Consider the following 12,005-nt stretch of genomic DNA (forward strand, 5'->3'; position numbering starts at 1 on the left):
GCTCCTGAGCCATCTCTGTGCTCCAGTGGTTAGCTGCTGAGAATGAGCAGCACTGCTGGTTGGAGGTAATAGAGGAGGCATGGTATACTCCACCAACCAAAATTAGGAAGAAGACAGAGTGACACAGGCCCATCAGAGCTAAGCCAGGTTGCGCAGGGCAGCATGTGACTCCTGTGGCTGATATTTCAGTAATGTGATCGTACTTGTCCCTGGTAACTCTGGTCCCGTTTGATACTGCCTGGATTTAAAATAGTGGCACATCACTGTCCTGCTGTATATTTTAGCTTTTAGTGGATAGCTATCTTAATGAAACAGCAAGAAAATGTTTCAATGCTTCATCAACTTTTTTGCAGCAGTATTTTGTAGCTCCCCTTTTCAGATGTTGATTAAACTGCCTTTGTTTGGGTTTTTTTCCTACATTTCATGTTATGTAGAATCATCATGACCTGTTTCTGTTTTCAGGTGCTGACTATGAAGGTATCTGTACAGGCTGTGGCAGTGTGGGGGAAAACAGCTCCCTCTCACAGCATCACTGCTATCATGATTACAGATGACCAGCAGACTATAGTTACAGGAAGTCAGGAAGGACAAATATGTCTCTGGGATCTTTCATCAGAATTAAAGGTTTGTGTCCACTGTGCTGCAGTCTGCCAAATAGACAAATTGGAGTTTTATCTTTTATTATTAACAATGGGATTATCCAGGCTTGCACTTACTTAGATTAAGTTTTAAATATAGTGTGATTTTTTTTGTTATAGGAAACTCATGAAGAAAAACTGTTGAAATGCCTCTATGAGCAACCAGTTATTTGCAGACTTTGGAAAATTTTTTTCATAGATTATCATGACATGTGGATTATAATTTGAGGTTGTGTGCCGTGAGTAATGACACAATTGTCATGATATCTATCTTGTCAAGTGTTTTTAAACATTTTTTCTTTATCAGTTGCTGAGCATGGCCTGTCATTTAAGGGAAAAAAAAAAATCTGTTTATAAAACCAGAGCTCTCTACCAGGTTAACAATGGAAAATTTTGTAGAAAGATGGAAGTAAGATGAAATATATATTTTTGGTATAATTAAACTGCAAACCTTCTGGCCTATTATTGCTATTTCTTTGACTTCCATATTTATTTTCCTGAGAATGGAACAGAATCAAAGCAGTTCATTTTTTTTTTTATTCTGCATTCCTAGAACAATTCCTATAGCTCTGTTCTTTTTGGATTTGGCTGCCCCATTTGTGCTCAAATATAGCTTGAAACTTTAGTTTGCACTGTTATGGGGCTACTTTTTCCCTTAAGATCTTTGCATGCAGTGAAGCTAATCAAAGGGATTACTTAAACGTGTTGTATGAAACACATGCTTAAGAGCTTTGCTATATCAATTCCCTACTTCACTCTGCCACTTTTGCTGCATGCTGTAGAGTGAAGGCCAGAGATATTCTGCACATTGCATGTTTTATAACATCTGATGCTCCATAATTTTTTCAGAAGGTGCAATTTTTAGACTACAGGGAATACAAAGACTGTACTTCATGCAAACTTCATAATCCATCCACATCTTTGTACATTCCAGAAACATCACTGAAGAACATAAGAATATAAAGCAGATTGGCAATTGCTCATTAATAATATCTACAAGCAGTATTTTTTAGCTTTTAGATCTCCTTAATTTATACAGAAAATATTATGTTTGAGTTAAACCATTGTATTATTCTCCTAGATTTCATCTAAAGAAATTCTCTTTGGCCATACTGCTTCTGTAACTTGTTTGGCAAAAGCAAGAGAGTTTGAGAAACAGCCATATGTAGTAAGTGCTACTGAAAATGGGTAGGTAACTGAATATTCAATTATTCATTTCTTAAATCATGAATGTGTGACAGGTGTAGGTCAGGTTCTGCATTTGGCAGAAGACTCTTAGTCCACTTTGTCCATGATATGAAAAGGATAACAGATACTTGGGGATAATGACTGTATTGCTTATATACCATAGTCTAACTAAGAGCTCATCTCTTGGACAATGGAGTGTTTGGCAGATTCAGATATCCAGTTAGTAGTCAGGAGAATGACTTGTTCAGAGGGCCCATTCAAAGGAATAACAGGCTACTGGGGGGGAATCAGCAGGTTCAGAAGCATTTTAATATCATGGTGCTTTCTTCTGTTCCTTCCTGAGCTCAGTCTTGAGAATTGAATCGGTACAAGAGGCTAACGTACCCTGATCCAGGTTGTCCTTGCTCAGTGAGTAGGTACGGAAGCACAGAAAAGACTGCCCTTGAGTAAAAGGGCAACTGTTCCTTGTCTTTGTTAAAATCTGACTTGCTGTTTTGGAGTACATCCTTTCAGAGGCTCCTGATCTTGCAGCTTTTCTCCTATGTGTTTGTTGTGACTTGGCCCATCACCTGAGTCAAACTAATTTCTGCAGTTCTGCTAGGTTAGTGTTCAAGATTAGTTTCTCTCTGAATATTTGGTAATATTTTCAGCTGGGGTCTAAAGCCCATCTCTTCAGGATTTCAGCTGCTGAAAGTAGTTAGGGCTAGCTTCTTACTTCCTTAAGGGCTTTCCTTAAATTTTGTCTTGCTTTCTAATGATATTCTCCTCTCACTTTGGATTCATCTTTTCCAATTAACAGGACACCTTTTTTAAAACCTCTTCATAGGAAGAGTTCCTGTCAATTGCCCTTCTTCATGCTACACCTTCCAGCACATTAAGGCTACTACTTTCTCACTGAGGAGCCTGCTTATGCTTTCTAGCTGCTAGGATCTCTGTCTGTTCTCTCACTCAATCATGAGTGTACAAGAAGGGGATAACTTGAACAAACTGCTTCAGACTTCTTCATCTTCAAAGGCTAGGCTGCCCCAGTGGACAGATAGTGGTAAACAGTTACAGTTGTGTGGAAAGGAGGGCGAGAAGTTTGCAGGACTAGTTTTGTGTTGGCCTCCAACAAATCTGCTCAATGGTTCAGAGATGAAACTTTTTTCATCTTCATTCTGAAGTTCTGTTAGTGCTGTACCATTTTCAGACCATAATGGGAGAAAAGATCCTGTATTTCCAAAATGCTGAGGTGAAAAGCATTAAGAAACAAATGATGTTTTTGTTATAGATATAACATACAGAGAGATATTCACATTCTAAAGATTCTGCCTCTGAAGGGATCATTGGACTTGCTTGGAATGTGTATAGGCACAACTGGATAGTCTTCTGGCCCCTTTAAATGTTTGCTTTTACCAAATTACTGCTGACTTCTCATCTGTATTACGTAAGGGCAAAGCATCCATCACTGGTCCCTGGAAGGCTGCAACATGAAGTTGAGATAATTACAAATAGGAAGCCTCATCTTCAGGAGATGCAGGGTTTGTCAGATGGCATTTTCTGGCTTGTGAATCATTCACTTCTGCCATTTTCAAGCTTCTATCTCCTTGTATTGAGGGTGGAAGAAATTGTATGGAAGATGATACTCTCCCCCCCCCATCCCACTTCAGAATCTTTTTAAGTGTTTATGTAACTGTCTTATCCCAGAAAGATGAGTATTGAACAGTATTTTTGTACTTTTTATATGGAAATCTATGAAGTTATCCATAATGATTCAGCGGTTCTCACTGATGTCCTGTGCATGTATATAGCATATGCTGTAGGACAGTTTTATCAAGACGTGGTATCACTCACTCCTTGTTAGTATATGCAGTAAATTAAGTGCAACATGCAGAAGCTGAAGTTATATTCTGGTCTCATTTGTGCATGTTTGCATGTGTGCATTAACTTCACTGCTTTAGCTAAGTTACAGTAATTCAGATATAAACAAGGAGAAATTCACTGTCTTAAAATGTTCAATAAACAGCATAAGCATTCTGTTTAAGTTACGACTTTTGGTTTACCAACTCTGGTGCTACACTAGATGTATAGATTTCACTGCTTTTGCTCAGCTGAGAAAATAAATCAATACTTTTAGATTATCATAAAATGTGAAAATGTAGATTAAAATGTAAATCACTAAGTAGTATTTCTGATACAATAAAATATTTTTTCTTAATGTGTTAAGTCTTCATGCAGAAAATGTCTTGGAATAGAGTTTCAGAAATAATAAAATGTTTCTTAACTGCAGAAATAATGCTTGCTCTTTAAATAAAAGCTAAAAGCATCAAAGTTTAGCATTCAGTTTCTGAGCTATGACAACATACCTCACACAACCTGATTTACAGCATTTAATTTTATTGTGTTTCTGCTGCACTCCAGTCCCGTAGCATGTCAAATAATGTCTAGATGAGGAAGACTGGCTAACGTGTCTTTCCCAAACATTAACTTTAATTGTAGTGAAATGTAGCTAGAATGTTGCACAGACATTTAGGTCGTCAAGAGGTGAGTGCGGTGTCAGCACCGGCTTTCAGGAATAGCCTCATGGTGGCACTGTTTCTTCTTAACAGAAGTTGCGGTTCCTCTCGAGAACTGAAGTCTGGTGCGGCAGAAGATGCATTGTGTTTTTTCAAAACGTGCGATTTAAGCTCAGTGAAATGCATCATTTTCAGGAGGATGTAGTTCCAACGACAGATAGTTACAGTGACGCGTTGATGAGCTGTAATGGCAGTATACCTACAATTTGTTGTAGACCAGAGTTGGCCTTAAAGTCAGGTTTGTTGCAAGGCAGCAGGGTGTAATTACCAAAACAAAAAGAAACAGATACTGTATGTCATCCCCTGCTAATGACCACAACGTTTTCTTACCCAGTAATCTGTAACAAAAAGCCACATAAACGGCTAGACTGCTCTTAAGTACAGCACTAAAGAAAAACTTGGTGGCACAAAATTATTCCAGCCAATTGAGTGGAAATGACAGAGAATAATATAAAGTTATCTTTGGCAGGGAGATGTGTGTTTGGAATGTCACTAGTGGACAGTGCATTGAGAACGCAAAGCTTCCTTATAGGCATACAGCAATCTATGTAAGTATAGCAACTTTTCATGGAATATCTCTGCTGATTACAAGAGGAGTTTTGCTTTATTAACATATATTTTTCAGTAATGTATGGTTCATAACATATTTAATAGGAGAAAAAAACCTGTTGCAGCATAAATAGTTTTATGTCTGTTAGTTTTCCTCTTTTGACTTCTTTCTAAGAAAAGAACAGAGACACTTATGTTCCTCTGAACTCCCTAATCAAATCAAACTGATTCTATTTAAGCTGCAAATATCTGGAATGCGGTATCTACTTACTTATTGTAAAATTTGGGCACTGCGTAGCCAAGTGAAACTGTCTTAATCTTTACTCTTGTACTGTGTTAAAATTGCATGGAAACTTGAAGTTTAATGTTAGCTTTTTAATGACATATTTTGGAAGTACAAGCTATATAGCCAAACATTGTGAGACAGTCTGCTGAAGATCTTATTTTTAAATGTTTGAAAGGTTTTGATGCCTAACTGCTGACCTCCAAAAGACTGCTTCCAAAAATACACTTTCATTCATTGCAGAACTCTGGACAGATCACTTATTTTTAGAGGCCAAATTGCTTTAAATATTACTTTAGATAATTTCGAGTGTCTGCTTTGAATTCTGTCCAGGTAGACTAAGTATCTAGATGTTGGAGTGTGAGGGTGTGTTTGAAATGCATGTATGTAACTGAGGATCCAGCTTGTATGGATTTGATTCAGAGTGATAGCTTATCTCTGGATGTTAGTAGAAGAAGAGTTCAGGGCTCCTGGGTTATTTAAAATGCTGGCTTTCTTCAGTGAGAGAGTCTAGGGTGGAACTAAGCCTCCAAATGATGGAAGTTTGAGACCTCATGTGACTGAAACTATGGCCAAATTCAGGATCCAAATGTTTTAAAGCTTCCAGAAGTAGTACTGTTTTTCATTACACTGGTTTGGTTGACATGAAATTCACACACAGTTGTTAATGATAAAGGGAAGAGAAAAAGCTTGGTTAAACTACCAAATAAAAATTATAGAAGAATAATTTCTTAATACTATATGTTTTTAATATGTGTGTGTATATTATAAAAGCATAGTTTGCTAAGAAGTTATTCTATAATTTTTATTTGTGTATATGTTTAAGGCATATCTATTCTTTTTACATGTGCATATACACACACAATACAGTGCCTCAATTGTAATGTAATAGAGTGATATGATCTGCTTTGTGGTATTGCTTAATTAGATTTTAATTGTTAAAGTTATGGAGAGTTCTGCAGAGAAGAAGGCAGATCTGCATTATGGAGATATTTATGGAGATCAGAGGCAGAATCTTCCTCATTCTTCAAGTAGGAGAGGCAAATACTTTTAGAAAATCGTTACTTCTATTGTATTTGGAGTGAGCCAAGTCTAATTTTGGCTAGATAATGATTTTTGTTCTATCACTTGGGTAAGATGGCTAAAGGAAAATAGGAACATCTAACAGGAAAACTTTCTTAGGAAAAAGAATAGATGTTGCTAGGAGGGAAAACTATTCTTGAAATGCAACCTTCATATATATATGTATATATAATTTTTTTCTTTTTGGTGAGGGTTTTTTGGGGTTTCGGGTCCTCTTGTTGTCATGAGTTTTGGGGTTTTGGTAGGTTTTTGTTGTTCCATGAGGAATGATTGCTTGTGGCATAATAGTACCTGAGAGAGCATAATTTCCTACAGAATGTTATTGTCTGGAATGCTTAGTGCATACTGATTTTAGATAGCATCACCATTTAAAATTGTTGCTTTATTTTTAGTTAATTTTTAGTAGGTTTTAATTAAACTACTAACCTATCTGGTCTAGTAGGTTCCTCTTGTTCAGTGTAGGTGACTCACCTATAAATGGCAGATGTCAACCGGTGCAAACTGAATATTTGCCATTTGAAATGAAGTTTAACATCAGGGTCAGCTCTTAACCATTTGTGGGTCTTAACCTGTGTGAGGTTTTCTCCGAGGACTGACTATACAAATCTTCCAGTTCAAGGCTGATTTAAGAGTAACAGTAATGACAAATGGTTCCTACTGCTAAGCATTTCTGCCTCTGATCACTCATGTTGTCTGTGATAATACTTGTCCTATTCTCAGTTACTTATGCTTCCTTTGTTTTCAGTCTTCAGTTAGTTAACTGATAGACCAAGAATTATTTTCTAAGCAAAACTGAATGTACAGGGAACTAGTAGTAAATGAGGCATAATTTTGTGGGTCTATGACATTTTCTTCTGACTACTTGGTTGTTCCCTTTACTTTAAGGATACTATTTACTCATAAATTCCATTCAAGGTGGCTGCTTATGCATTTATAGCAATTACGTGTACGATTATGGATAGATACTGCACAAAATACAAATGTCCTTGCACATATAAAAAACCTAGTGTCCTAGCAAAAAAGAAGTCTTCATAGTCACTTTGAACATATGTCATCTCTGTGGTACTTTGCTATGTGTCTGTTTTTTCTTTTATTTGCATGATTATTGAGAAAGAATGAATTTTCTGAACACTAGGGCATTTAATGTCCTAATGAAGAATGTCTCACGGAGTAGAAACTCTTCCTGGAAAATGGTGGAAAACTCACTATAAACCTGTATTTTCACCTGATTTTTTCATCTTTATGTACCTCTTGATAACAGGAGCTTTATCAAATGTTTGGAGAGAGATGAGGCCTCTCAGAGAAACAAGTCCCAAACTGTTTAGCAATTTATAATGAAACTTAACACCTTGATTGCTTCCAAAAATCCTAATATTTAGGCAGGACAGATACTCCTTTCAGTATGAAAGCTCTTACTAAGCTGTATGCCTCTATTAAATTGCTATAAGTGTATGTGAAATGCTTGTGTTACTAGCAAAATTGTGCATGGTCTCACATATACAGTACATTTTTAGTGATGCTACAAGTGTTGATTACAATTCCAATTGTGACGTGCTGAATGTGAAAAATGTGTGTGCACATTTGTGTAGCTCTGTATGCTGACTCTCTTCTTTCCACTTGTACAGTATTACCATTGCTCGTTCCGAATGACTGGTGAAGGCTGGCTTCTTTGTTGTGGAGAATATCAAGATATTCTTATTATTGATGCTAAGACTTTGGGTGTTCTTCACACTTTATCATCATCTCAGTCTTCTGATTGGATAAATTGTATGTGTATTGTACACTCGGCAAGAATTCAAGGTATACATTGTGGATGTATTTATGTAGGCTAATTAAATAGTGATAAAATATTTCTGTAGGTAGTAAAATCCTACTAGATTTAAACTTAATTATATTTTACAGAGCTGTTTGTACAAGATGTTAACATTTCACTGACAGCACCTAAAAAGGCATTTTTAATACTCCTGATGCTGGCCATGTTTCTTTTTAATATGCTTCTTAAAAAGAAAAACAAGCAGCCTCTACCCTGGTTGTAAGCAGCTAAATTCTTGGATATAAGTACAAATTTGTTTTGCTATATCAGGGAAATTAAGGGCACAAAATCAGTATTCTGTGCCTTCTATTGAAATATATCTGATTGGACAAAATAATTATTCACTATTTGCTTGCATGTTTTGTATTTATGTATGCCATTATTTTTGTGTAAAATTAGTATTTCATCTAAACAGTGTCCTGCAGAATCCTTGGTTTAGTGCTGTATAGTGTCCATGCCAAGGTTCTCTTTTGGTGTGAGGCACTGTTTGAACATGGTTTCAAGCTGGCTATCTCACTGTTAACTTTTTACAGAAGACTCATTGGTTGCAGTGTCTGTAACTGGAGTTCTTAAAGTGTGGGACCTATCTTCGTCTTTGAATAGCATACAGGTCAGTTTGTATGAGGTGTGAACCAGTGATTTGAATGATAACATGAATGTAGTAGTAGTCTCAAGTAAAGGATATGTTGAAGCAGAATATGAATAGATTTGAATCTTCTGGATATATATTAAACAAATTGATTAATCCTGTCACAAAATTCTGGAAACACACCCTCATATTGCTATTTAAAATTAGTTGAGCCATTGGACAGCTCTTGCCTTGACAACTGCAATGTCTTTTGCCCAGGCTTCATGTCTTTCCATATTTCATGATGCTGAAGTTTTAACGTTTTCCTTCTGTCCTAATAATGTCACTCCATTCTTTGAAACCCTTTACTCCTTCCTTTAAAGTCAAAGCTCTTCAAAACTGGCCTTTGTACTCCCTCTTCACCCTTGTTACTTTCTTCAAAATGGTCCTTTAGACTTTGTTTTCCTCTGTCTGCCTCCCACAATGCTGTCTTCAGTTAGAAAAGACTCTTGCTGTGTCAAGTGCCCTATTTCTCCATCTTCAAACCCACTTATTCTGTGCAACTTTTCTGTGTAAATATTCTCAACAGATGTCACTTGACATGCACAAGTGTTGGAATCAGAATACAATGTTTTGTGTTTGAATTAAACTGAGAGTGAGATTCACAAAGGGACTTCAGTATTACAGCTAAGTACTATTGAATCATCAACTGAAATGGCAAAATGTCTACAGTCTTCTCTGAACATCTGTAAATACATTAATTGCCTTACTTGACAAACTGCAGAGCCTGCCACAGCACCACTTTTTAATGGGTAGAATCAGGCCACTCAGGAGAGCCTGTCAAGTTTGATACCATACCAGTGGTCTTGTGATGTGGTTTTGGTTTATCTGCAAATGATTTGGAGGGGGAGGAGGTGTCTTTTAACAAAAGGACAAAAAAATACTGTCACGCTGGGGAAATTCTGGGGACTGTAACAACTGATTACAGACATCAGAGAAGCATATGTGGTATGGTGCCATCCTTTTACCACCTGGGGCCACCTTTTGTGAAGGGACCAGTGCAGATTTAGTAACAATCCAGCTACTTAATATGTTAGAGCAGTATTTTAATAAGTATTGTTGGATTTAATTGGAATTAATTGGAGCTGCAAGGTGTGGTGAGAGTGGTTTGCAGTTTGATAGCAATGATTTCATGACCAGCATACCCCTTCTTTGAGACATTTTTATACTGGTGGTATCTTTCAGAAGAGAAAACATTAGTTTTCAGTGATTTAATCAGTAATAAAAATAATTCCAATATAATAATTTTGAGCATGATGGTCTTTAAGTCTGATATTCACACAAAAAGGGTGGAAATACATTTATTTTTTTAGACCATCCGTACATTCAGCAACACAAAGCTAAGAAAATGTATTACTTTGAAGACCTCTAAAAAGCAGTGGAAAAGTTTAAATAAGACATAGGACACCATATGTCTCCAGACTGCCCTGGTTGTAGCAAGGATGAGTGGGAAAGCAGAATATTCATCAGCCATTCTGAATCTGATACTGTCAGTTCATAGGTTGTTGTAGTTATTTTTTTGACTGAAGAACACTTAGCAGATATTCATTACAGCAGATGCTATCTATGACCTGTCTTTAGTCCTTCTCCGTATTCATTATCACTTCTTTAACTGAGATAGAGGTCTGATCCATGCTGAATGTCTTCTGTTTACATAGTACTTGTGAACCCTGCTGTCTTCCTATCTCACTTTTAATTTAATTAATATGTTACTTTGCATTTTGAAAGTGCATGTTAATAAAATTATTTTCAGTGGTTGTTTCTATCCTAAAAGTAAAAGCTTAGATATCTGGAATAAATCTTACGGCTTTTTACCTCTGTGTTGTAAAGGAAAGACAAAGTGTGTGTGAGAAGGAATCAAAATCTCTGGGCTGTATAAACTGTCAAGCAGTAAGGTTTTGCACTTACACAGAAAGACTCCTCCTAATTGTGTCCTCCATGTGCTGGCAGGTATGTTATTGAGCATTATACTGTCTTTTAAATTTTGTTAATAATTTTGAAAAGCTAATGTGATCTTTACATGCAGAAACTTTTTTTCTACCCAGCTTAAAAAAAGTGTGTGCTAATTGTCAGGTATAACAGTGTGCTGTATCCCTTTTCTCCTTACCTGAGATCCCTTAACTGCCTGACTGAGATGAAGTGTTTGTTTTTTATTAATGTATTTCTATATTAAATTTTTAACATGAAACTGGCTGGGTAGAAAGGGGATTACTTTAAGTATTAGTCAGTTTTAGAGCACTGGGTGCATTATAGTCCCCTCCACAGTGCATTTCAAAAGGAGACAAAGATGCACAAAAACTGTTTAAGTATGACAGAAGTAATCACAGCTGGCAAGTCCTTGGTAACCAGGGCCCTTTGTTCCATCAGGGCCAATAGCCTGTGTTCCACTAATAGAAGCCAGCAAAACTAAAGACCCCAGATTATATCACTTCTTCTTGTAGCTGTAAGAAAATAAATGCATCATGTGCTTACCAAAACTGTTATTACTTTACTCTAAACTTTAGTTATACTGAATTGTTACAATAGAGTTCAGTTTTTCTTTTTCCTATTGTTATGACATTTCTCTTAAAATAATCCCGAGCTATTAGTGCAACATATGTGCCTGATCCAAACACCACTGCTGTTGGGCATGTGTGTGTGTGTAAATTTCACATATACATTGAGTCAACTTTGAATTATATGGCTGTAGGGCACCCTTGAGATTTCTCTTGGGCTATTTAAAAAAGTATGTACCAAAGCATTTGTAAAGAAATTCCATTCATAGAACAAATAGGCTTTTAATGGAAAAATCTGTGTAACGTGCATTGGTTTCTATTAATTTCTGTAATGTTTTTCCACAAGAGGTGAGTGTTTCTTGCAGTATCTGTTATGTATTTGAATACTTATATTTTACTGCTTAAAGTAGTGTTATAGATACATAAGTCACATTGGATTTTCAACTTCTATGTTTCAATGAATATACAGCTTTAAAATAAATGATGAAGATCTTACTCCTTGATTAGAAAGGTACATGATATGTAGCCTAAGAGATAATCACAAGTGTGTTGAGTGGCTCCTTAACCTACTTCTATAGTAATGAAAATATAGAGCAAATTAACTGGAAATTATCTAATGAGAAATTACCTATGAATAACTTGATAAAATTCTCATTCTGAAATCTATTTCCTCACACTGCTGGAATAAATGATAAAAATGTGGCTATGAATACTCACTCTCTCTCTGTGAAGCCACCAAGAACATTAACAAACAGACAATATCCTACATTGCC

General features: G+C 36.3%; 1 protein-coding gene across 1 annotated transcript in view; it reads left to right on the forward strand.

Annotated features, from left to right (window-relative positions):
- The first annotated feature begins 471 nt into the window (after positions 1-471).
- The window catches only part of WDR72 (WD repeat domain 72), a 116,547-nt gene continuing 105,013 nt past the window's right edge, over positions 472-12,005 (forward strand). Inside the window, exons 1-6 of the mRNA XM_009643990.1 lie at positions 472-624; positions 1,720-1,826; positions 4,851-4,929; positions 7,922-8,096; positions 8,643-8,719; positions 10,568-10,687. Coding sequence (XP_009642285.1) covers positions 472-624; positions 1,720-1,826; positions 4,851-4,929; positions 7,922-8,096; positions 8,643-8,719; positions 10,568-10,687 — 711 coding nt within the window. The remainder of the gene's footprint in view (positions 625-1,719; positions 1,827-4,850; positions 4,930-7,921; positions 8,097-8,642; positions 8,720-10,567; positions 10,688-12,005) is intronic.

The sequence above is a fragment of the Egretta garzetta genome, unplaced genomic scaffold (assembly GCF_000687185.1).
Source record: "Egretta garzetta isolate BGI_Z169 unplaced genomic scaffold, ASM68718v1 scaffold287, whole genome shotgun sequence".
Classification (NCBI taxonomy): Eukaryota; Metazoa; Chordata; class Aves; order Pelecaniformes; family Ardeidae; genus Egretta; species Egretta garzetta.